The following is a 26,058-nucleotide window of genomic DNA, read 5'->3' as shown; positions in this document are numbered from 1 at the left end:
TTTATAGGCACCGTTATTTGAATGTTGGCACAGCTCCTCTTGATTATTGAACTTGAGCGTGTTTTGACGTTTGACATAACAGGGAGAGTTGATCTTGGTTTCTGATAGACGGGCGGATGCCTCTTTCCTTGTCCATCATTTCCTCTCCTTTTATCTGAAAGGTAAGTAGTAGGAGTAGTAGTTGTACTGATTAATAACAACTGAACCATTTCAGCAATAGTCAGTTCTGCATATGTGTAGACTAGACGCATCTTACAAACACCATTTGTATTTCAGCGGGCTGCAAAGTTTGTTTTCTGGGCCTGGCACAATCCTTCAGCCACTACAGTGCAGTCAGCCAGAGATTGGTACGTTATTACTTGTGTTGTGTTTTGTTTTAAGTGTCCAATGACCACAACTTTTTTTGTGTTGTATACACTGATAATACACAGATCTCAGCAAAGTAGAAATGACACAGTACAGGCATTTTAATGTATAGGTTTGATTGTGTTTCTTTGAATGTGTGTCCAGGGGGTGAGTCTCACCCAAGCTAAGGAAAAGGGACAGCTTATATTCCTCGAAGTGCTAAACGAATCCTTGGATGTTTTGCTTCAGAAGACGTCCAACACCGAGAGCCAAGCACTAGACTTCCTCAGGTACCAAATGGATCTCTTTTAGAACGGAAACTTAAAATTCTGACCTTCTTCAGGGGCCCTACTTTTAAATTAAAATTGGATATTATGTCGTAGTAAGTAGTAGGTGGTAGTAATAATGTTATATTAAGACTAACCTGCAAATGCAAACGGATACTCAAATAAGTTGCCGGCTCTCAATTTACGCGTACATTGTTAGTTTGAAACTTATTTTCATTCCCCCCCTCTCCTGCCCCTTTCCCTCTCCCTTTCTTTTTGTCAGAGATCCGGCTGTCGGCCTGCGTGGTCTGTATGACTTTGTCCGGGCCAGTGTGAGTGATTCTGGGGTCGGAGGTGAGGACGACGGTGGCGTTGGGACGTTGGGGCGCTGGGGACCCCCGGTACTCCTGGTGGATGACCTCACCGTGCTCCTCAGTCTGGGGGTCAGCGTGGGCTCGGTCTTGGACTTCAGCCATTACTGCTTTGTCACTGTCTGCTCCCAGCTCAAGGTTGGACTCTCTTTTCACACTCACTCTGTCTCTCTGTCTGACTATCCATCTGTTAAGGGCTGATTATGGTTCCACGTCGACGCAACGCAAGGGGGTTTACGGACCGATTACGTCCTTGCGGACCCTCCTTGCGTCCACCGCAAGGGCCTGACGTGCACCTCCAAAAAATTGTAACCTTCCGTCGAGGCGACGCAGCAGCAAGGGCTGTGATTGGTCCGCTCACTGAAACCCGACGCAGAACCAAAGCAGGTTTGCGTCTGCGTGGTCCTTGCGTTGCGTTGACGTGGAACCATAATCAGCCCTTCAGTCTCTATCACACTGTGTGTCCGTCTCTGTGATGTGTCTCTGTTGTCTATTGCAGACACTGGGGTTTGAACCTAATGTCTGTCACGGCAGGGAAACATGGTTACGCTGGTCCGCTGTGAAGGGGAGGAAGACGAGGACGAGGATGGTGATGAGGAAGGCTCCGAGAGGCTGCTGAAGGGTCTGACCCACCAGTGTTGTCTCACCCTCCACGTACAGGGTCTCCCGACCGGCTTCTGCAGGGACATCCATGGACAAGTGAGTGGGCGTTCCGTGTGTGAGATTCGTGAATTCAAATGAGCATTTAGCATTTCGTTTTTTAGTGTACGGCTAAGAGTACTTTGTTTCTAGTTTCCATATGGATTGTACGCCTTGGTTGTTCTCAGCATCCAATTGTTAGTAGCTTTCGATAAAGGCAAGTGGTTAATGACTAAATCTGACTATAAAACTGAAGAATGTATTCCTTCCTATATAAGGTGATTCGTAGTTTAGATTCTGATTCTGGTTTTAATAACCAAAAAACAGATCCAACTTAGTTTTTTGGGGATTGTTGGGAGAATCATGGAAGACTTTGAAGTTTTGTTTCATTTTAATAATGTTTTATTTACTTTATTGGTTGATGCTTTATTCAATTATTGTGTGTTGTACTGCTAGAGATACTTTACTAAAATAAATCTGTATTGAAAAATTCTGTACACAAATAAAAGTATTTTTGTATTTTAGGTGGAAGTCTGTTGGAGGAAGACTCAAAAGGACAAGCCATCGAATCAGAGGAAACTTTTTCAATACAAGGTCCACGATAAAGGAGCCTCATTCTTTGCCCGTGGGACATCCAGCGCCGTTCTCTAGATCTTAGTTTGTTTGACCGTATGATTTGTTTGAAGCAACGCACCTCTTGGAAGAGGGCAGCTAACCAGTTCCTTTGAACTTCGTTGGCGTTGGCCAGCATATGTAAAGTAACCAGAGCCTGAGAAACTGTTTCTAAAAAAGAATGATGCACAGGAAAGAACATGCACTTCTTTATCATCCTATATTCAAAGTAGCATAGTAGAAGGAAAGCAGATGTCAGCTTCTCTTTTTCTAAGTGGTTTGTGTAGCTAACCCACATTGAAAGGAACGTACAAACCCTAATATTAAACTGCATAGATGGACAATTGGTTGGCCCCACAAGAATATTAAACTACAAACATTAATTTAAGTACTTTGCTGACTTTTACACATCTTTGACAGGGTGCAATGTGTCCAATTATTGACCACAGAATCCATTGGGAGAATGCTGCTCCAAACATATCCTCATGTCCTCAATAATTAGAAAATGATTGTAGAATATATTTTGGGGTTATCTCTAGAGACGTTGCAAACATGGTCGAGATTGGAAAAATCGACCTGCCAAGCAATTGTTTCAATAGGCCAGCCCCGATTTGTTGTTGCCTGCCAAAGGGTCCAGCCTACCATTGGATGATGTCAGGGTGACTTTTTTTCCAGCCTGTGTTCAACTTCTCATGACATTATTAAAAAGCAAAAAATCTGGGACATTGATTTAAACGAGAAAATAATATAAACAGCATACGAGTAGAACACCTTATATTCTGTTTATGTCAATGAACCACTAGATGTCGTCATAACCCAATGTACCCACACCGAAGGATGAGAGGTCGAAGTGGAGAGGTTTCCTTGGGGATTTGACAACCAGTAACTGATGTAAGCCTGTAGCTGTATCGAGGCAGGCACCTGATAGTCAAGATACATCAAAAATCCAGCGGGCTTTTTCTGGTTCTTCCAAAAGGACAACAAAAAACACCAAAGGACTGCGGACCAAGACAGTTGAGTGAACCACGTGCAATTCTTCAAGGCCAGTATGTTTACATGCTTAGCTACTAGCAGCTTTACCTTCACATTCGCACTAACCTAGCTAGCCTACCTAGCAAAATATAGCACGCAGAACTAGGGAATAGAAGAGGTATAGGGTTACCGTAGCGCATGAGAACACCGTAAATTAATGATAATAGGACTGGAGCCACTGGGTGTTCAGCAGGGTGATTCACAGACCCCCTCTATCTACATCATGGTACAACTAAATCACGCTATTGAATATCGCTGCTAGGCGCTAATCATAGGCTTGCCAAACAACATTGCCATATTGCCGGGTTTTCGTTTGACTGATTACGTTTGTACAAAATGTGTGTATTGGACTCGTTTAACAGTTGTCGCTGCTGTTTACATTTATGTTGATAAAAAAGCCAATGTGTATACTTAGGGAAGGCAGTGTAGGTGGCTAATATTAGCATGTGTCCCTTTGGCGTGACGCTACTTTAAGTTAGGTCCGTATTGCTGTTGGTCTGCAATGTGAAACAGGAACATTGTATTGATTCGAGCTGTGCCGATTAGAAAGGGTAGTGGGTCGCCTGTGAGTTAAACGTATAGTTTATGTTGTGGTTTCCTCCGGGCAGGTGCCGTTGCGACAGAGTTGCATCACCCATCACCATGCAGGTCTCCTGGTGTAGTAACTGTGCAGTGTTACATTATGTACATTTGGTCAACACACAGCCTACTGTATAGAATAAGCATACTGTAGAGAAGCATACTGCATTGAGACTTCCGGAACCACGTACCTCCACTCTCAACCAGAAACAAAGAAAGAGTTTAAATAAGGTTGAACTTTAGGTTTATTTTTCAAAAGGGGATCATTGTGAGACAATTTTGGAAATACAATACCTTCATTCTTCTTTTATTCATTAATTTTTATCTCAGTATTTGCCCGATTGTCCCTTCCGCTTACAGTGGTTCCCCTGATAAAACGACTTCGGCATACTGTAAGGTCAATATTGAACCGTTGTTAACCATCTTTTGAGAATGACAAATAATAACGATAACGACAATGGTAACTGATTGACAGTTTGGTTCCTTTTCCCGCTGGGGTTGTGTAGTTGGTGATGCAATAACCCCATTGGTTGTTGCCATAAGGTTTGAACCCGCAGTCTTTACAATACCTGTGTACTTGACACATCAGACATCACCCACAAAGGCATTTACTTTTAACAAAGAAAGTTTATTTGACTTGCTTTTGGATCCAGACTCAGCTGCTGTACTACTGATGTTGCTGCAGGTTTTGATGGAGGACTATCCTCAGGAAAGCTATTTCAGTTTAAAATGTATTTAATGCCAGGGAACGCTGATATAGCGGTCATGGAATCTATGGGGCCGGGAGATGCATTCAAGATGGGGATACTGGGTAGTGTTGAGAAGAGGTAAGGCAGTGCTTTTTAAGTGTATGGAGTACAACTCTTTCTCTTGCTGTTACCTTGTTGGTTTGTGGGTCCACATGCATTAATCCCCAGGCTACTTGGTCATGCTGAGGGGACCAATCTGCTTCTGAATAGAATTTGGGCTTTCTAATACATGCATTAGATTCTCTGTAACACCTTTACAGATCTGCCTAATAGGCACTGCTGGCCCAAACCACAGAATGATGCCAGGCCAATGCTACGGCTCGAGTCTTTGATAAGAAGTTGTTGCAGGCAGTTTTTTCTTTTGCCAGGGCATGGCATTTATCCTGAGCCTTTATTCCTCTGGCAGGACTATGCTTTCCATGCCAATGACAAGGTTGAAAACCAAAGAACAGTCGCACCTTTAATGTTGCATCTCCTAGACTTCACAACAACCTGCCTTAAGAGAGGAAGATGAATGTTAGAATGTTTATCAAATCCATCAAGTCCATGTTTATATGTCTCATCTTTGTTATTATGTTTTTTGCATTTCTTAAATTTTCCCTTTTACCCCCATATAACTAGATTTATTTTGAAAAAACTGCTATAAAAAATAGTATTCTTATTTTTATCTGTCCTTTTCATTCATTCGACGCGCATCGAGGGTTATAACATGTTATTGATCAAACCATATTGTGCAGCTTCAGTGTAAGCTAACCCTGGCATCCAGTGACACAGTCGTGTAGAAGTGAGCTCTCAGCAGCAGACTGCTGTGTGCAGCGATGCCTGAGAAAGAGCTTGCATGTGGGAGCAGGGGACGGGGCCCGAGTCATTTCCGATCGGTCTAATCCCGGATTAGTTTACTAATGGTGACACTGCCTAACGGTGCACCTGACGGATGGACTACATTATCATGCCAGACGGGACGGAGACCACAACGGACCGTCAACCGTCCTTTCTGATCGCTCGAGTCACAGGGCTCTAGAAGTTACTTTACTGCTGTATCTGGGCGACCTCACCCCTCACCCCTCACCGTGGGCCAGTTCAGCTGAGGAAGGACTTACTGCCCAAAGCTCCCGTGTTGTGAACCATCTGCGATGGCTATGGCGTGCCTGGCGCATTCAACGCTGCTGTTTTTTATAGCAGCGAACCGAGAGAACCACAAGGTTGGGTTCCTCATGGGGAATGATTCTAGCAGGGGTGACAGGTGAACAGCTATGCACCCTGCCTCACTGCCATGGGGAAAAGGGAGCTCTATGCCAACCATGAGGTACCAGCGAAGGTTAAACAACCCAGGGCTGCCGGCTCTGCAGCGATCAGGGGGAGCAAGCGGCCATGGTTCAGGGAGCTGGCCTGGCTTCCTGCGAGCAGGTATGATCAGAAAACACAGGCCAGCTTCTAGCATGGCTCGGCATATGGTCGCGTACTCTCTGGAGTGACGTCCATGGGGGCAGTCCTTTAGTGTGCAGGCCGAGCTGCTTCCTTTTGAAAGGTAAACAAATATGTTGCGGATATGTTGACCGACACGTGTCACAGTGGTGGTGGGGCTGACGGTGATCGGCCTTATCTAGATTGGCCAAAGGTCCACTGTAATTTCTAGGTTAATTACTGCATGGGATTTGCTCAGTAATGATAGCGTTGGCAGAGTTGGTTTTGGAAGTGCTTGTGCATGTGACCTAGGCTACATCACATGCACTTACAATCAACACTGGTATCCTTGAGTGTGGACATTTATAACGGTGATATTTATTAATGTCTTAAAGTTTCACACATTGTCAATGTGTTCCTGTACCTCTCTCCGGTTCAGCTGATAGTGTCAGACTTCTAGCCCTCAAACACATTTCCCTGCTTTTGTCTAGCCAGAGATAGCTTGCGACAGGAAGTGTTGGGAACTCCTATGCCAAACAATTATCAGATCATCAAAGACATTTTGAAACTTCTATTGCTACATGATTGCCTGCATTCTGAAAAAAATATTGGGTCTGTTGGACTAGATTGTGATATCTTTGTCATGGGCCTGCTACAACCGGTTTGCTGTATTTAATGTTCGACTACGCTACAAACTCTGCCCAGTAGTATTAAACGTGCCAGAATAGAAGTGATAATGACTCATCATCGTTCTTCTGGCGTTGACATGTTTGTGGTATGGGGTGTGTGTGTTCCTTCCTGGTGTGTGTGTGTGTGTGTGTGTGTGTGTGTGTGTGTGTGTGTGTGTGTGTGTGTGTGTGTGTGTGTGTGTGTGTGTGTGTGTGTGTGTGTGTGTGTGTGTGTGTGTGTGTGTGTGTGTGTGTGTGTGGGGGGGGGCGGTGTTTTTACCTCTGTCTAGTCGTGGCATACGTGCTGGTCTTACAGTGCTTCTTTACATGCTTATGAATGAGCGCTGTGTAGTACCTACCAAGTCATGTGGGATGTATCAATTGCTTTTATAGGGAGGAGTAGCGGTGCCTGTGCTGTTTGTATGTTTCTGAACTCAGCTAGGGTTCAAAAACATGTTTTGGGATTCCACGCCTCCTGGAAAATTAACCAATGTGGTTGCAGTCTTTGGACTGGTGCCGCCCACTTTTTTGGGAAGAGAAGTTGTTATTGGTGCTGCTGACCGCTGGGTCGGCTGACCGCACGTGTTGCTGAAGGTATGGACTAACCCTAGAGCTTGCACAAGCATGTTGACCAAAGGCCCAATGCACGAAAAACTGATTTTTCTGCCCACTGAATTCCAGGAAATTCCCTACAATCAACGGCCTGTGGTTTTTGCGTTAGACTGCGTCATAAATGGTCGGGAATGAACCAGCGTGGAGCTGGAGGGTCATTCACCCCTGGCTAGCTAAGTGTCAATAGTGACAAATTAGTGTTTGAATAGCTTTCCAACGCGCATGGCTAGAATTTACCTCACACAGGTTCAACCACATACGTTTCAAATAAAAAAACACTTGTGATTGGTTGGTAGATCTGTTGATATTGGTCGACCTGGCTTGGGGGCTTTGGTAAACCTGCCCCTTATAATATTAACATTTATTAAAATGATAAATTTATGTTATTAGCTCACAGTAAAGAGTTAGCCCACCACCAGACATGAGGCACCCTAGAAATGTATTTTTGCCACCTCAGGCTCATACGTGCTTGGTGGCATTCTGTCGAGCGGTTCTCCAGTTTGCAAATGTCTGTGATGAGCAGCCGTGTACTTTCGATTAGTATCTAGAATTTGCCCGTAGTGTGGCACACAGGTCGACAAGCTGGCTGCGAACGGACGGAGGCCTAACGATCCACCCAGACACCCCCTCAAAGGTTCCGTCTTCCTCACCGGATACCAAATCAATTGTGAAGCCCCCCCCTGAAGTCCCGGTCATGTGGAGCTAGAACACTGTGGAGCTAGAACACTGCCTCACTTTTTTTTTTTTTTGGACACGATGCCTCTACGATATTATTCATGCCACACTTTACCGCTGTCTATATACCAGATTTATCTTCTATATTATATTCATATTTACTACTGTGATAAATCGTACACTCATCCTTCTCTGTGGACTTTGGGCTGAACACTTCATGGCGAACGCCTCAGCAGCGAGGGCCGGTTGGCTGGGCTGGAAGTCCCTGCGTAAGGTCTCGTAGTATGTCTTACAGGCAGCTGAAAATAATTAAAGTAGTATTATGATAAAAACGCGAAAAGTTTAGGTAAAAGTAAAGACGAACGGTTTTGAGGAAACCATCCTTGATCCTCTCACAGAACCACAACCAGCCTATTATAAAGCAGGTCATGGTTGTTAATATAGTTTCCAAAGGTATTGCATTCAAACATGAAATTGCAAACGTTTCCTGGTCTTTCTGGAGCTTGCAGGGCACAGACACATTATACCCAGCATAATTTCTTGATGTTGAGTAAATTGTTGGAAGATGTTTGGTAAATGCATCAACTGTGGATTTAAGCGAGATAAGAGATAAGGTGACTGTAGTCAAACTACTGCACGTTGTTTGAGATTTAGGATTGTGTACTTAACTTTTGGTACACACTGGCTGATCATAGTTAAGATCAGACAGTCAACCAATGTATCAATGTGTGGACTGATGGTGCCTTGTTGTCAAGTTACTGACCCTCATCGGATATTATTATAATAAATAGTTGAAAGAATTGTACTGTTTTGTGTATAATCTTTTTATAACATTATTTGGGCGTTACTCAAACATGTAAAACTGCTGGAAGTTGAAAATCCACGTGAATTCTTGGCAGTTCCTGGTAGTTTTCTGTGCTGCCCCATACCAGTCGTGGACCTGAAGATCCACAGCAATTTACAGTTCTGTTAACTGACGAAAATCCTTCTTTATGCAGTGGCCTTCCCTTTTCCCCATAACGTGAATGGACCTCTTTAGTGTCCTCTAATGTAATATAATGTAATTGAATCCAGTGAAATCTAAACCTAAATCCAGGGCAGGGTGCTGAGTAAGTTATCTTTCACCACTGGTCTCAAATTATTATGAAAATGTTATTGTTTCAAAGTATTTATCTGAAAGAAGCAAAAATGTTGTGATACGTTCTAGCTCAATAAGATTGGCAATGACATTATGATTATTTTGTTAAATCTCTTCATCTTAAGATATCTGGACAGCAATATTATACAGTGAAGTTGAGGTGGAGAGAGGGGGATTAATAGCTTATTAGATAAATAAGCTCTTTAGTAACCACTACTTGCAATGCATTGCAATGCTTTTATTATTATTGCATTCAGTTTTTTATTTTATTATTGTTCTTGCAGTGGGACAATCGCCACACTACATTCTTGAATGTATTTTGATCCATTTATTTATGTATGATATTGATTTGATACATTTTAATTGCCAATACATTATTTAGGAGGACATAGGTAACTGTCTCAGCAAACTGTAACTAGGGCACCGATATATCGGCCAAAATGTGTTGAATCAGGTTAAGCAGAGTAAATTAAGAAACAACCAGCCTGCAACAGCATGTGATGGGGACTATTGTATGGGCCTGGGGACCCCGATCCCTAGGACCCGGTCACATGTACTCCCTCCCCCAGTCTGACGGGCCGCCCCCCTGTCCCTCCGCAGGTCCTTGGATGCCCCGCGCCGCCTCTTCCCCGGCCGCGCCCCGCTCCCCCCCGATGGCCGGCAGCTGACCCCGCCCCCCAGGATGACGCTGCGCGAGCGGCTCAGACAGAAGATCTCAGCGGCCTTCTACCACCATGGGCTGCTGTGTGCCTCCTACCCCGTACCCATCATCCTCTTCACCTCCGCCAGCATCCTCACCTGCTGGTAGGGACCCCGCCGCTACTCGTTCTAGGGCTCGTATGTTTTCGACCACGGCTATTGCTACTGTAGCGGCAACTACTACAACTCCTACCATGGCTACTGCTACTGCTACTGCTATTGCTGTTGCTGTTGCTAATGCTTGTGGGGTTGCTATAACTACTATTTCTACGATTGCTAGTTGTGGCTGCTTATGCCTGTGTTGTTGCTATTAATACTACTTCTACTATTGTCAGTGCTCCAGGAATGCTAGTGATACAGTTGCTGATAGTGATATAACTGTTGTTATTGCTACTGCTTGTATTGAGCAATTTAGATTAAAGAGAGAAGCCGGACCCAGTGCATGCCAGGGCAATAGGCATTTGAGTTCAAGTTCCACGTTGGGAGTGTGAAGCCAGTACCTTTCAATGGATTTGATTCCCAGCTTGGCTCACGTCTGTGCAGAGAGAGAGTGCGCGTGCTTGTGTGTGTGTGTGTGTGTGTGTGTGTGCGTGTTCATGTGTGTGTATCCCATTCAGGGGGCTATAATAGGCTCCCCTGGCACACGGACCGATAATAGGCGGCTAAGTAAGATGGATGGATGAACTAGATGAATGCAATGCTTTCCACACACTGTGGTGTGAAAAGTCAGGTAAAACCTGCTAAGAGATGCATGTGTATGAGAGATGGAGGCTATATCACTATCGGAGGCCGTAAACACACACTCAATGCATTAAACATCGGATAAGAAAGCATTCTGGTCCTCATAAATTACTCACAGCTAATTAAATAAGTGCTTTCGGACGGAGGCACACAGACACACACACACACACACACACACACACACACACACACACACACACACACACACACACACACACACACACACACACACACACACACACACACACACACACACACACACACACAGAGAGAGAGACGGACACACCTTTGCATATCCCCTCTGCTGTAAAGTTAGTGAGTTGGAGAAGGGGGGGGGGGGGGGTGACGGTGAGTAGGCTTGCGGGCCGAGTGAGGATAGCAGGGTGCTGGGAGAGAGAGGGGCAGATAGATGGAGAGAGACAGGGGGAGAGAGTCCCCGTGAGAAGGTCAGTGCTGCCCCTCCATCTGCCTGTCAGCAAGGGGTCTTCCAGCAGACAATGGAGCCCTTTGTGGGTACACGGCGGAGCGACAGGATCCCTGGGGAGGGGTGGCTGGGTGTTTGTGTGCGTGTGGGAGGGGTTGAGAGAGAAAGTTTTTAGTTGGAAGGATAAGAAAAAAGTAATTGAGGGAGAAAGAAAGGAAAAGTAGGTGAAGGAGTGGAGCATGCAGTGGGAGAGTGAAGAGTTGCATCATCGTCACTATTCACGTATTTCCACGCTAGTGCAGCTGTACTTCACTGGAGCTCAGAACTAACAAACCACAGAGAAAGGGGGTGTGAGTACGCTAAGTACTGTTAACAGTAAAGGCCAAACTAGGGGAACCGGCTGCAACAGGAAGGACTTTGTGAAGTGTCTGGAAAATGCATGAAATAAATACAGAAGAACACAGAGACGGCTGAAGTAAGACGCACAGCATAGCTGAGATGGAGATGGCCTCATCCACTACTGACCCTTAACCCAGCTGCCTCCTGGCAAGCCAAGGACCACAACCACAAACCCAACCGATGAAACTTTAATGCACTTACAAAAAAACAAAACAATTGCAAACAAATGTACACAAACAGAGGGAGAGACATTAATACAAACCACTCAGAAATATGACCATGCTTCATAACGGAAACCCACAGGTTTGCCTGCCCATGGCTGCTGCTCTATTTATGTGCCATTTGGCACCAATATCTGGAACTCTAATGAGATGATATTGGGCATTCTTGGTGAGTAGTGATTGGTAGTAGATTGGTAGTAGTGATTTCTATAATAGGACATGATGTCGTTTGTTAATACAGCACTTTCCTAAAATATGAGATAAGATTATACTTAATTAATCCCTGACTGTAATTTCGGGATGCAACGTGTTTTCCAATCACTGAAGGAAGGCCTTATCATGGAAGTCGATAACAAGCAAGTCGATAACAACTGTAGCTAAATGGCTAAACTCAGGGATACAAGGGGCCAGTGCTGGTAACCATCAGAGATAGGACATAATTATGAAACACTAATATTGACTTTAGACTACAGCTGGGTTACCTATAACCTAGGATGTGAGAAGGTGAGCTTTTAATGTACATTGTACATTCATATTCCAAGTTTATTTTACAAGCTAGAGCATCGGTGGTATGGTAGATATAAGGGGAAAATTCAAATTTCATATTTGTTAGTCTGTAGCAATATATCACATTTGCTTAATATTTGAGTAGTCAGGAATCTTATATGGCTAAACAATGGGATCCTTGTAGGGTCATGGGAGACAAAGCTTAGCATGCTTGACTTCTAAACCCTGTTCTCTCTTTTGGTGTGTGTGTGTGTGTGTGTGTGTGTGTGTGTGTGTGTGTGTGTGTGTGTGTGTGTGTGTGTGTGTGTGTGTGTGTGTGTGTGTGTGTGTGTGTGTGTGTGTGTGTGTGTGTGTGTGTGTGACACACTCACTCTGGCCTAATCCTGCTGAACTTTGTCTTGTCTTGTAGTGTGTGCGGCCATGAAACAGGTTTCACTTGATAAAAAAAATGTGGTTATTCTGGTTGCAACAACAAAAAAAAGATTTTCACAAGCACGTTCTTTCTCACACACATGAGCTATCACATACGTACAGACACACAAACCTCACACGCACAAGCGAGCTCTCACACACATCCGCTATCAAAAGCTATATCTCACACACACACACACACACACACACACACACACACACACACACACACACACACACACACACACACACACACACACACACACACACACACACACACACACACACACACACACACACACACACACACAAATACATACATACATACATACATACCAGTGGCGGCTGGTGGTTTTTAAAGTGAGGGAGGAAGGACTGCGCGCTTGGTTGCCATTGGCCTGCTTGCACTGTTGGTGTATGGTGGCATAAGAATGTGAGACTCAAGTTGTTTCAAGGTGTTTTGGTGAACTACAAAATAGCAGGGAGGGAGTTATGTGAATACAATTTATACAAAGCCACCAGTGGCATCACTGTAATTTGAGAAGGAAAGGATGCAAAGCATATTAGTCAAATCAGGCCTACTATTGATTTGTAAAAGTAAATAAAAAAATCTGGGCCTATCATTGGGCCTAGATCTCGACGGGTGTCAAGATCACGTTGGTGCTCACCAACGTGATCTTGACACTTGTCGTGGCGTTTGGTTGCCCTATCAAGATTTTCCACATCAGTGAAACCATGAACAGCCCACGTTGGAGATTTGCTATTATTCATAAGCAAACAGGGCCAGCAATAAAGTCGATTGCTTGTAATGCTACCAGTAAGCCATGCGTACCTAGCAAACCATGTAGCACTCACAACAATGACGTTGCCATTACTTCTGGTCACCTTGATTTTGGGAAGTGGTCTACCTCTTTCTTTGGTCGCTAACTTAGCACTGTAACTCAATGAATGGAATGCTTTTTTTAATAAGACGTTAACAATGTCCTGCGTTTCCAATGTTTCCATTGTACATTTAGGATCTCGCTATCGCAGATTTCACTTGCTCTGCGTCTCTGACTGAGCACCGCGGCAATGCAGACCGGGTTTGTTATCGACAGCGTTGCCAGATTGGGCAGATTTCCGGCCGAATGATAATTTTTCCAGCCTAACATGGTTAAAAGTAGCCCAATTGGGTGGGAAATCTGACCAATCTGGCAACGCTGCTCAACATCCAGGGATCCTGCTTATTGGTTCATAAGGCAGACGGATAGATTTTTGCGCGAATCAGACCCCTTAAGGTCCCACCCACTCAGAGGAGGACTTTCCTCCTCTCTCCCATTGAAACCCATGTTATCCACCGGCCGCCAGTACTTTCGGGGAAATGAATGGGAGTCAACGGAGGGCGACGGAGGACCTTCCTCCCTGAAGTAATTGTCAATAAGCGATAGGGGGTGCTAATGTCCCTTTACCCAGGGAAACGAACATTATATATTCAAAGGCAATAAAGTAGTCATATTTAAGGGCATTAATTCATTACAATAGTCTGGGCATCTACATTTTTTATTTTCAACAATGTTAGGGAGGATCTTCCTCCCTCTCCTCAATGGAGAAGCCTCCACTGATACATACATACATACATACATACATACATACATGCATACACATACACAGGCACAAATTGGCCCCAAACTCCCGCTGTTGGTTGCTAAATGTGCTCAGTTGGTTTCATAGGAGCCGGCCCATTCTCCGGGGAGAAAGAGGGGTGAGGGATCATGTGGGGTGGGGGGATGGGGAGTTGTCTCTTGAGTTAATACTTAATTTGGCAACAAAAGCCCCCAGAGGCCCGGGTTTCAGGTTCTCTGAGGAGACTGTGTTCTGGTCGGAGGGGGAATGTCATTAGCACAACACAGGTCTGCTTTGCCTTTCACTACAGAAGATAGAGTGCTGTTTCGTAACCATACCTGTCTGTCTGTGTCGGTCAGTCTCTGCCACTTTGTGTAGTCAATGTTCCCCCCCAGTTATATACTTTTGCAAGTTTGGCTTGCAGCCACTGTTGCAAATTGAGGGAAATGTTGTTGACCCAGTGTAAAAAAAGAAACAATCACAAAGTGATTTAAAATATAAAGCAGCAGTGTATAAATAAGAGTGCATTCTCTTCTTTCTGGATGGATCTCCAGCAAGCAAAAACAATTCAACAGAATAATTTAAAATGCTAAAATATTTATATACAAGGATATTATCCAAATTTGCACTTAGTTTTTATCCATTCACTCACTCCCTCCCTCACTCGCTCTCTCACTCGCTCACTCGCTCACTCCCTCACTCACTCACTCACTCACTCACTCCCTCACTCACTCACTCACTCACTCACTCACGCACTCACTCACTCACTCACTCACTCACTCACTCACTCACTCACTCACTCACTCACTCACTCACTCACTCACTCACTCACTCACTCACTCACTCACTCACTCACTCACTCACTCACTCACTCACTCACTCAGTCCCTCACTCACTCACTCACTCACTCACTCACTCACTCACTCACTCACTCACTCACTCACTCACTCACTCACTCACTCACTCACTCACTCACTCACTCACTCACTCACTCACTCACTCACTCACTCAGTCCCTCACTCACTCACTCACTCAGTCCCTCAGTCACTCCCTAATGGCTGAATGTTTCTCTGGTTGCATTCAGCTACCCGTTGTTGCGGCTGCCGCTGCCGGGGACGGGCCCTGTGGAGTTCACCACCGCCGTCAGGGGCTATGCCTCGCCTTCCCACAATCCTCTGGGGGACCCTGTTGAACGGCCCGACTGGGTAGGTGCTACTCAGTCACGTACTCACGCACAGGCACAGACACACACTCTGGGATATTTAAACAGAGGCACACACTTGCCCTGTCACAACAACTAAAAGCTATTCATTCATGCACACACACTCTACCACAACTGAGATGGTTAAACACACACACACAGTCTGACTACGACTCTGATGGAGGCTCATCCATAATAAAGGAACATGTCTTCTGGCCGCCCGGGTCTCATCTTCCTGCACCGGTGTGCTGCCGTTAACCTCTCCTCAACACGGATCCTCTTCTCTCTAATTAACCTATTGTTCTTAAAAGCCCAGTAGCGCCGAGATAGTTTATTGGCCTGTGGCACGTGCCACCGCGACCACTGACATACCATGGCACATGCCGTTCAGGAATGGTAAATGCCGTTCGGGTGCGGATTGCACGGATTTATTAGTTTAATTATTGTAGATAGAATGAAAACTCTATATCTGTATACATTATGCAACAAATGTAAATGAGTACGACTGCATCCATCTAAGTGTGTGTGTGTGTGTGTGTGTGTGTGTGTGTGTGTGTGTGTGTGTGTGTGTGTGTGTGTGTGTGTGTGTGTGTGTGTGTGTGTGTGTGTGTGTGTGTGTGTTGCAGTACCGGGGTCCGCCGGTAGCCTACATCCAGCAGGTCCTGGTGAAGGCAGCGGTGTCTCCCTGGGGCTCCAGCCTGCTCCCGGTGGACGCCTTCCGCCCGCCGCTGGGACAGGTGTTCACCATGCTGGAAGAGATCAGGAACCATGTCCACTCAGACAGGTATCCTTGGAGCTCCTCTTCCTTCCTCCTCTCCTTGTTTTGTAGGGCGGTACTCGATTATGCAAGGACTCTTAGAAAAAGAGAAGAAAAATATACTAAAATTAATTATAGTGAGATGCGCGATCGTCCACAGGCTAAATATATTCATGTGATCTTGAGCCGGAGGTGAAAGGCACACTTAGTGGTCCAGTCGTGGGTCTAGCAGTGTTTAGTGCTGAAACCTGACCAGGATCATTGTATGAAGTCACTCTATCATGGTTTCTTTGGTAGTTATAATGCACATACAAAAAAAGAGGATGGTTACAAACTTACAGTGAACCTTGTTCGTTTTTTTATCTGTTTAAAAAAATCATTGAAAGCTTGAGCCAAGATAAGATACAGCGCCAGTGCTGACTGCAAACACTGACCTTATCTTAAGAGCAGCAGCAACAAACAGTTGGAAGGTATGTTATCGGCATACTTCCTTGATTTGAGGAATGTTGGGGTCATTTTCTTTATCAGAACAAGGGCTGGATCAAAGTTCCGGTCTCAAATGGTGTTTCAGGCCAACATTGAACAACTGGCTCTAAGCCAAAGCCCTTCACAAAGCTCCAGGGGAAGAAACCTGGTGAAGGAAAACACAAGAGGGATCCCGGTTTCCAAGGGCCGTTAAGAGAAAATTTAGTGCAGAATAGGCAGAGATATAATGCAAGCACAAAGCAGATCAACCAGCTGCTCTCCTTTTTATTTCTGGACCTCTAATCGACCCATTCTCCTCCTCCTCCTCCTCGGGCCAGCTCTGGGGTGCAGAGTCTGGAACACTTGTGTCTCCAAGTGACAGACCTGTTGCCGGGGTTACGGCGGATGCAGACGGTCCTGCCGGAGCATGGCTGTCTGCTGGTGTCCCCCGGCAACTATTGGCAGAACCAGCAGGAGCTCTTCGACTCGGACCCTGACCTCCTGAAGACCGTCCAGAAGCACGAGCCCAAAGGCCTGCACACCTCGGCCACGCTGAGAGGTAGGAGTAGAGGCTGGGAGACGGGGCAGTGGTAGGGGGAGGAGGATGGTGTGGTGGTAGAGGAGTGAGACCATACTGCTCAGCACGCACGTGTTGGTCACTGCTCACGAGCGCAGCACATTGGGAGTTGGTTATTTATTTTACATTTTAAGTTACACAAATTTTTGACTGTAAATGTATTCCAAAGCACTCAAAGGTTCTGCATTCAATTCACATATTCGTCAAAAGTGTTTAAAGTATATTTAAGGTATCAAAAACTACGTTTTATATGCTTTTTTTCTTTTTTTCTTTTTTTAATCGGCCAATTAAATCGTAATCGTAATTTTTCTCTGAAAATAATCGGCATCGGCATCGGCACTCAAAAATCAATATCGGTCGGGCCCTAGTATGTATGTATGTATGTACGTATACTTTTAAATTTCTCATTCCCAATTTCACAAATTCATCAGGTGGCAGCAAGTCAAGTCAAGATGCAAGCTAGTTTTCAGCGTGCAACTGGGTGTTATTTGCAGTATTTCTGAGAATCGAACAAGCCACCTCTTGAGCTAATTGGACACCAGTGCTCAGGGATGAGTGAATCTTATAAGCGCCTGGTAACAATGAGTGTTGTGTCTGTTTTCAGACCTGCTGTTCGGGGTCCCGGGGAAACACACTGGGGTCAGCCACTACAGCAAGAAGCGGGTGGTAACCTACACCATCACCATAGCCCTGAGCACCTACGATGCAGGGTATGACCCTCACTCATTCACTCACTCACACGCATACACTCGCACAAACTCACTCTGAAAACATACCAGACAGACATGAACAAAGATGCACGCACATACTTTTGGCCAACTCAGGCATAGAACCTACTGTACAGACATACACAGAGACAGACAGATAAGACACACACACACCCAAAGACTATCACACTTGTGAGAGTGTTTGGGCTGTATAACATGAATCATATTTACTATTGCTCAGTCGTTGGGTAATGCTTCCTCCCAGCCTGGAAGCATGCCAGGTATCGGCTGTTGTCACATGCTAGACAAATGGGTCACTGTATGAAACCCATAAAGCCGTCACACTCTGTAGGTCATCTGATAGGTGTGGGCAGTGCCTTACTCATAGAGTTTCTATTGTTTTTGTGGATAACATCAAACTATTTACTACATACTCATTCAGCAGACACTTTTATCCCTTTTAACTGTTTAAGTGTAGACTGCTACATGTCATCAAGGAGCAGGGTTAGTGTTCGACACCTCGCTCAAGCATGCCTACAGGTCCCTATAGGGCATTGTGTATCAAACCCAGTGTCTTTCAACTTGTCAACTACCCTTTTTTGCTCCTGCATTTATTAAAAGTGTGTGTGTGTGCGTGTGTGTGTGTGTGTGTGTGTGCGTGCAGCTTCTTGGGGAGCCTGCGTGCGCGGCTAAAGCAGCTCCATCCGTCGGCCAACTGCAGTCTGGGGGAGGAGCACATGGTGCACGTCCACTTCAAGGAGGAGATCGGCATCGCCGAACTCATCCCCCTCGTCACCACCTACATCATCCTGTTCGCCTACATCTACTTCTCCACCCGTGAGTCTCCCTCAACACCAGCCCCTCACCAGCCATGCTTCAGTAGTAATGAAGGCTTTGCCTTCTTTAGGCTCCAACGTTCTCCATAAGGGCGTTTGTTTCCCGCTTATTCTTATTCAAAATGATTACAAAACAATCCCTTATTTTAGCCTGTGACTTGATCACTGAATGGCTGGCTGGATGGGTCTTTGCTTGATCGACTGTGTAGCTTGAAAGCATGCGTTCTGATAGGCTGACCCCGGCTGGCTGAATAACATTGGCTGGGTGGGTATTGAGTTATCTGTTTGGCTCTCGGGCTGGATAATGAGTTCCCTGATGGACTTGCTGGCTTTCAGCTTTGTTCTTGGCTTTATTTTTAAACCACACAATTCGTTTATAAAGTGTTCAAATACAAGCTTGTGTGACAAATCAAAAAATCTTGTTTTGGTCAGTACACTTTTCTGAAATTCAATAATTGTTGTACAGTACATTATCTCCTGTACATATTTTGGACTGTGCAACAGAAACCTCCAGAATTAACCCCGGCATCACGTGTGTGGGTTTGTGTATGTGCGTGTGTGCCAAGGCTGTTCCTGTCTGGTACTGGGATAATCCTCATAAAGGAACAATCTCTGCCACTATCATAACTCCCTGGCTGGCAAACCAGCCGCTGGCCAACACAAATATTAGCTCCACAAAGGCTGAGCTGCGCGCGCACACACACACACACACACACACACACACACACACACACACACACACACACACACACACACACACACACACACACACACACACACACACACACACACACACACACACACACACACACACACACACACACACACACAGGTTGATAGGAATTAGTGGTTGCTATTTGGCACAGTCTGAGTCACAACACTCTTTTCCTGCCTTTATAAATAGTACTTAGGGGCCCTTATTTCACCACCAGGTGTGATGGCTTGGTGTATTCTGAAATGGCTTGTACTGCCATATCTACGTCACACCTGGTGGTAAAACACATCATAACAGTTAATCATTGAATACATTTAATTCCTTGTAGTTAACCCTAATTTAAGAAAGGGATGGATGTAACTTCCTCTGAATGCCACACGGTCTTCTCCCTCCTAGGTAAAATCGACATGGTCAAGTCCAAGTGGGGCCTGGCCCTGGCTGCCGTGGTAACGGTCCTCAGCTCCCTGCTCATGTCTGTGGGGCTGTGCACGCTGTTTGGTCTGACACCCACGCTCAATGGAGGGTACGGAGAGAAACACACATGCACACACACACACACACACACACACACACACCACACACCACACACCACACACACACCTTTACTCAACAACACATGGGTGCGCAATCATGTGATTTGATTACATCATACACAGAAGCACACACATCACACTTTTCAGCAATAATGTACTCAAGTTGTGTGTTTGTGTCCACTGTCCACACAGTGTACAATTATGTACTCAAGTTGTGTGTTTGTGTCCACTGTCCACACAGTGTGCAATTATGTTGCACACTGTGTGACATGGCTTGATTTGCATTGACGATACTGTTGTCACGGTTACCAATGTTAGTGTTGTGTACGCCACCCGTGGGATTTAATTCACACCCTTCCCACTGTCACTTCTATTATTGTCTAACTATAATTAGGGCTGTCGCTGAATGCCTGTTTGTCTGTCCTACGATTTTCTCAACAACCGAGGGGAATGGGGGGGGGGATCGAGTGTGTGTGGAGATGGCTGGTTTATCCTGTGCACACTGAACTGTACTCAACGTGCATGGTGTGCAGCCTCACTTAGCCCCAGAGTCCAATCAGACTCGGCCAGTTGAGGCTGCCAGAACCAGCCATCCTACACACGCACTCCCACTGTCTGGATGAGCACAAATTGACTGAGTTCAAGAACCATCGACAAAGGCCAGGCACGTTCTGGAACGAAGCGTTTTCCCTTGTGAATAGCTCTAGTCCTAGCGTGTCATTTCCTTTGGTCAACTATTCACCATGTTTTCAGAAAACCTTTACAAGCATTAATTAAAGCTGGAAATAATGTCTTCAACTCCGCAATCAATGCTTGACATTGTCCTTCAATGCAGGCTAGAGGGTTAAATATCAGGATAGTCTCGCGGGTATCAGGACGAATGGTAATCTCTACAAAGACAGGAAATAACCACTAAACGACGGTGTAACCACTCACCGTGGTGTTCTCCGGAGAACATTGATCAGTGTGAAAATATCAACACCTTTTGCGACAGTAACTGACTGTATCTTCGATCACCCGATAGCGTCAGGTTTAATCATAGCATGGTTAATCATTACAACATGAAGGTGAAAAGGCATCATGATCAAAGAGTCCCCTTGGAGGAAGACTTCAGGGATGAGAAAGTCCTCCACTGCACTCTGTCACCAAGGACACAAGTCAATTCCTCAGCAAACTGATCATGGGAGGGCTCTTAGCGAATCACATCAGAGCGAATCCCAAAAAATGATTGAATAAACGTCATCTGCACGGTGAATTCATCACAACACGATGACGGTTATCAGATAAAGCCGGTGTGAGCCCGGTGTTGTTTACATAGCTAACGAGCGTGGCTGATGTAACGAGAGGTTGAGTTAAGACGTCTCTCTCTGGTCGCCTAGGCGACTATGGTTGCCTGGTTACACAACTTTTTGGATGCCGCAGGTGACATACCTGGATCCTCCACCTACCCAATGCAGATGTATTATACCATCGGAAATGTAGAAACATGTACATTCTGTTCTGTTCTGCCTTCCTTGTGTGTGTGTGTGTGTGTGTGTGTGTGTGTGTGTGTGTGTGTGTGTGTGTGTGTGTGTGTGTGTGTGTGTGTGTGTGTGTGTGTGTGTGTGTGTGTGTGTGTGTGTGTGTGTGTGTGTGTGTGTGGCTTTCTTTCTGAATTGATTTCTTACTTGAACATGGAACAGTTTATTTGCCTGTTAATTCCCATCTTACCTATATGTGGGAGGCTGCTGTACTGAGGCACTGATATTTGTCACTCTGCCTTTCTATGAAGGGAGATCTTCCCTTACCTTGTGGTGGTCATCGGTCTGGAGAATGTGCTGGTGCTCACCAAGTCTGTGGTGTCTACCCCTGTTGACCTGGAGGTCAAACTACGCATCGCTCAGGGTGCGTTATTTGTGTGTGTGTTTTAGTACTTAATCAATGCTAAATAATTTCAGTTATCAATTCCCATTTGACTTTATTTATCTCTATAAGATAAATAATGACGTTACTTCACTCACTATAACAATGGCAATAAAATACCAAAAATGTACTTTAGCTGCTGTGACCTCTTTGATGATGATGATGATTTATAAAGATTACCGTCTGAGTGATAAATATTCATATCCCTTTTTCCCATTGTATGAACTTGAATGAAAACTTGTTCCTGGTTATCAATAATGGCAGCTGTTGATTGGTTGACGTGTTGCCAGTTCTCCATAATGACAGCTGTTGATTGGTTGCTGTGTTGCCAGGTCTCAGTAATGAAAGCTGGTCTATCATGAAGAACATGGCTACTGAACTTTGCATTATTCTCATTGGCTACTTCACACTGGTCCCGGCCATTCAGGTATGTCTCATAGTTCAGCACCCAGTAAGTCTTTTACTACTGCTGAGAAGAAGAAATCTATAACTTTTGATAATCCAAGACATGGCTTTTTTAGGATGGTAATGAATGCAATCCACTAGCAGCATAGTAAATCAAGCCATAATTAAATCAAGTAGTATTTTTGTTAAATCTAAAGAAAACGGGGAGTATAACAAAGTAAATTGACATCTGCTACATATTAATCTGTTTATTGCATTTTAAAGATAACATTACACCACCATAGCCTACGATCTCCATGTTCCACAAGTGGTCTACATGTTCCACAAAATAACAGTGTACTGGACATGGTGTCACACACTTGTGTGTGTGTAAAGGTCAAATGTTGACGGTTATGGTGTGTGGTGTAGGAGTTCTGTCTGTTCGCTGTGGTGGGCCTGGTGTCAGACTTCTTCCTGCAGATGTTCTTCTTCACCACCGTGCTCTCTATAGACATCCGCCGCATGGAGGTGAGAATACACACGCACGCACGCACGCACGCACACACACACACACACACACACAACAAAACATGCACAGACACACTGCTTCACCAATGTGCTATAGATAGACATCTGTTGCTAGTGAGGAGAGAGGACTCAAATCTAGTCCGGTTCTCACCTGTTCCACACCCACACACCCAGATAGTTTGAAGTGGGGTTTGTTCCTTATTTCTAGTATTCGTTTTTCACATCACTACTTTGTTTGTTGTCCTTAGATATATATAGATCGCACACCAATTCCCCAATAGCGCACTACAATGAGCACTGAGCTACTGGGATGACTAGGTCTCAAAATGTGTCATATTTCTTGTTGATAGTCCCCCCTTTTGTGTTGTATGTCCTCTCTCCTATGAAACCTGTACCGCTGCATTTCTGTAGGGTGTAACTCACTGGTGATTACCTCCCTAAGCAGTTGAATGGTTTCTCTCACACACACACACACACACACACACACACACACACACACAGACACACACACACACACACACACACACACACACACACACACACACACACACCTGGTGGGTTAACCTGGTGGAAACCCTGACATCAGCAGCTGAGACTAGGTAGTGTGTAGCACCTTGAGCTTGTTTTATCTCTGTCTTGAGGGTGCCCGTCAACGTCCACAGTCATAGTCAAACACTGAAACTGAATTGAAATTGATTTAACACAAAATAATGGGTGCACTTATGTCCCTGTGGACCACTTTGAATAATGTGTCTGGAAAGGGCACACATGCCCTCTTCAACGCTGCACTGTTGATGTCGATTTGCTGCATAGAGGGGCATAAGCACCCATACTAATGGAGCGATGCATATCTTTCACATGGAGATGAACACTAGGGATCTTTAGTTTCTCAAGATTTCTGTTTAGATGTGCTTACGACCCAGTGAAACAATTTTCCACTGAAATGAGCTGTTATCATAGGAGTAGTGGAAGAGAATAGATCCGTTATAGTGTAGCCTGAATATTGGATCGAAGCAGACGATGGCTAATGCGGTTGAATTCATCACCAGTGCTTTGTCTGATTTAGCAATCCCTAAACATAGATATCTTTATACATATTTTTGTTTAATTTAGAAGGCTTAAAAGAGGATTATTAAGCTATCACTGTCTCAACATTCCACTTGCTCTCACAAGATTACAAACAAACACACACACACACACACACACACACACACACACACACACACACACACACACACACACACACACACACACACACACACACACACAGAGATGCACTCCCACACACACAGATGCACTCCCACACACACAGATGCACTCCCACACATCCTGTAACAGCAGCCTCCTTGTCCGGCCCACTCAGCTCGCCGACCTGAACCGCCGTCTCCCGGCCGAGGCGGGCCTCCCTCCCCCCAAGCCGGGCCCCCTGCGGCCCCGGGAGGCCCCCCCACCCCCGCGGCCCTCCCCCCACACCATCACCCTGCAGACCCCCGCCTTCAGGAACCTGCGGCTGCCGAAGAGGCTTCGCGTGGTCTACTTCTTGGCTCGAACCCGCCTGGCCCAGCGCATTATCATGGTAGGGGAACGGGGGGCTGGGCTCTGGGATCTGTCCTCTGATTGGTTGATTGGTTTGGTTGAGGGACAAGGTTTCAATGGATCTCTGGTAGCATAAGGATTATCAGGTTTCAAACCATTCCCAAACCCGTGCAGGAGTGACTGTTGTGTTTACTGGGAGAGCGATGAGTTGAGACTTTCACCTTTGACAACTGATAACATGTTACACGTGAGTTTGTGTGTGTGTGTGTTTGTGTATGGGGGTAGGGGGGCGGGGGAAAGGAACGGAACGCTCTACAAATGTCAACATTTTTGTCTGGCAGAGGTCTGCCAGGGTCTGTTGCACTTGGTATATGTAGGAGGCAGACAGTTCCCTGGATCACCATCAGATTCACAGATAGGATTCAACCAAACGTCACCACTCGTTTAACCCCCGTTACCCGACGTCTTTTTATCCCAGTGGTCAGGAGCACTCTAGGAACTGCACTCTCAACGCATAGGAAACTAAATAAGTAAGGAGCGGGTTTCATTTCGGTTCCTTTTCGTATCCCATCTCAAAACAAACAGATCAGGATGACTGCCTGTCTGCCAGATCAAACTGTCTGGCTGTCTGTCTGTCCTCGAGATGAATTGTGTGTAATCTGGCCTGTTAAAACGCGACCTCACCGACGGAGCCCGCCGTGTGCGCAGGTGGGCACGGTGATCTGGATCGGTATCCTGGTGTACACGGACCCAGCCGGCCTGCGCACCTACCTGGCCGCCCAGGTGTCGGAGCAGAGTCACCTGGGGGACCCCGGGGGCGGCGGGGGGCAGCCCCCTCACCTGGGCGGGATGGCCCCGGTCTTCCCGGGGGGGGACCCCGCCAAGGCCCTCAGCGTGCTGCCGGCCCGCGAGGCCACGCCCTTACCCGAAAACCAGTCCCAGCGCCACCTGGCCCCGGGCCGGGTCCAGGAGCAGCCCAGGGGCCCCCCCGCCGCCACCCAGGTGCCCTGGGGGGCGGAGGACGAGGAGGGCTGGAGGAGGCTGTCCTTCAGGCACTGGCCCTCGCTCTTCAGCTACTACAACATCACGCTGGCCAAGAGGTGGGTGGGCCATGGCAATACGACCCCCAGACTAGGTCACAACACCCCTGCCTGTTTCGCTATTTCTCCCCCCTTTTCTTCCCTTTTCTTTACTGCTTGAAAAGGGGGCTTTAAACACTATTCATGTGTATTTTCCCCAGCCTGGGTTTGGCAGGACGGATTTGGATACGTCTGCTTAGCAGCAGGCCTAAATACGTTTTTTTTTTGGGGGGGGTGGGGGGTGTCCATGACCTCTTTGTCTCAGTGCTTGGCACAACTTTCAGTCTCAATGCGAGTTGTGCCAATTGTGCCGAACGTAATTCGGTCATTGGCCTAATTGACCTAATCCCAATCTCACTATCTTCAATATAATTGTCTGATGCAGCCTTGTTGCGATCGTGTATCGTCTGATGTTATTGGCCTTCCTTCTTCCACTGACTACAAACAACAGCGGCTTTATACCACCACTAACCCCTCTGCATCCGTGCTCCTCCAGTCACCCCCGCTACTCTGTGTCCCGTCGGCAGGTACATCAGCATCCTGCCCGTCATCCCCGTCACGCTGCACCTCGGCCCCCAGGAGGCACCGGAGACCCCCCGCCACCCCCAGGACGCACGGCTCCCCCCAGACCCAATCCCCAAGTTCTCCAGCCCGGACCTGCAGGCTGCCGACCTCACCCTGTACAAGTGAGTACTCACTCAGTCACTCACTCACTCAGTCAGTCGGACAGTCAGTCGTACGGAC

At 46.0% G+C, this 26,058-nt stretch overlaps 2 protein-coding genes across 4 annotated transcripts in view; both read left to right on the top strand.

The window, feature by feature from the left end:
• elp6 (elongator acetyltransferase complex subunit 6) overlaps positions 1-2,948 on the top strand; it is a 3,347-nt gene extending 399 nt beyond the window's left edge. Inside the window, exons 2-7 of the mRNA XM_056603026.1 lie at positions 83-161; positions 277-347; positions 511-635; positions 895-1,120; positions 1,517-1,681; positions 2,147-2,948. Of these exons, the coding sequence (XP_056459001.1) occupies positions 83-161; positions 277-347; positions 511-635; positions 895-1,120; positions 1,517-1,681; positions 2,147-2,272 (792 nt within the window). The 3' untranslated portion in view covers positions 2,273-2,948. The remainder of the gene's footprint in view (positions 1-82; positions 162-276; positions 348-510; positions 636-894; positions 1,121-1,516; positions 1,682-2,146) is intronic.
• A 147-nt stretch (positions 2,949-3,095) lies between these two features.
• The window catches only part of scap (SREBF chaperone), a 33,931-nt gene continuing 10,968 nt past the window's right edge, over positions 3,096-26,058 (top strand). The window contains exons 1-14 of one of the 3 annotated variants that reach the window (XM_056603025.1): positions 3,096-4,671; positions 9,691-9,894; positions 15,179-15,299; positions 15,922-16,079; positions 16,856-17,076; positions 17,699-17,804; positions 18,466-18,638; positions 19,749-19,875; positions 21,657-21,769; positions 22,120-22,214; positions 22,601-22,699; positions 24,063-24,275; positions 24,944-25,335; positions 25,842-26,000. In XM_056603025.1, the coding sequence (XP_056459000.1) occupies positions 4,574-4,671; positions 9,691-9,894; positions 15,179-15,299; positions 15,922-16,079; positions 16,856-17,076; positions 17,699-17,804; positions 18,466-18,638; positions 19,749-19,875; positions 21,657-21,769; positions 22,120-22,214; positions 22,601-22,699; positions 24,063-24,275; positions 24,944-25,335; positions 25,842-26,000 (2,279 nt within the window). In that variant the 5' untranslated portion in view covers positions 3,096-4,573. The remainder of the gene's footprint in view (positions 4,672-9,690; positions 9,895-15,178; positions 15,300-15,921; positions 16,080-16,855; positions 17,077-17,698; positions 17,805-18,465; positions 18,639-19,748; positions 19,876-21,656; positions 21,770-22,119; positions 22,215-22,600; positions 22,700-24,062; positions 24,276-24,943; positions 25,336-25,841; positions 26,001-26,058) is intronic. The other 2 variants (XM_056603024.1, XM_056603023.1) reach the window with 2 other exon arrangements.

Source organism: Gadus chalcogrammus, chromosome 11 (assembly GCF_026213295.1).
Source record: "Gadus chalcogrammus isolate NIFS_2021 chromosome 11, NIFS_Gcha_1.0, whole genome shotgun sequence".
Taxonomy (NCBI): Eukaryota; Metazoa; Chordata; class Actinopteri; order Gadiformes; family Gadidae; genus Gadus; species Gadus chalcogrammus.
The sequence above is the reverse complement of the archived record's forward strand: the minus strand, read 5'-3'. Positions and strand labels throughout refer to the sequence as shown.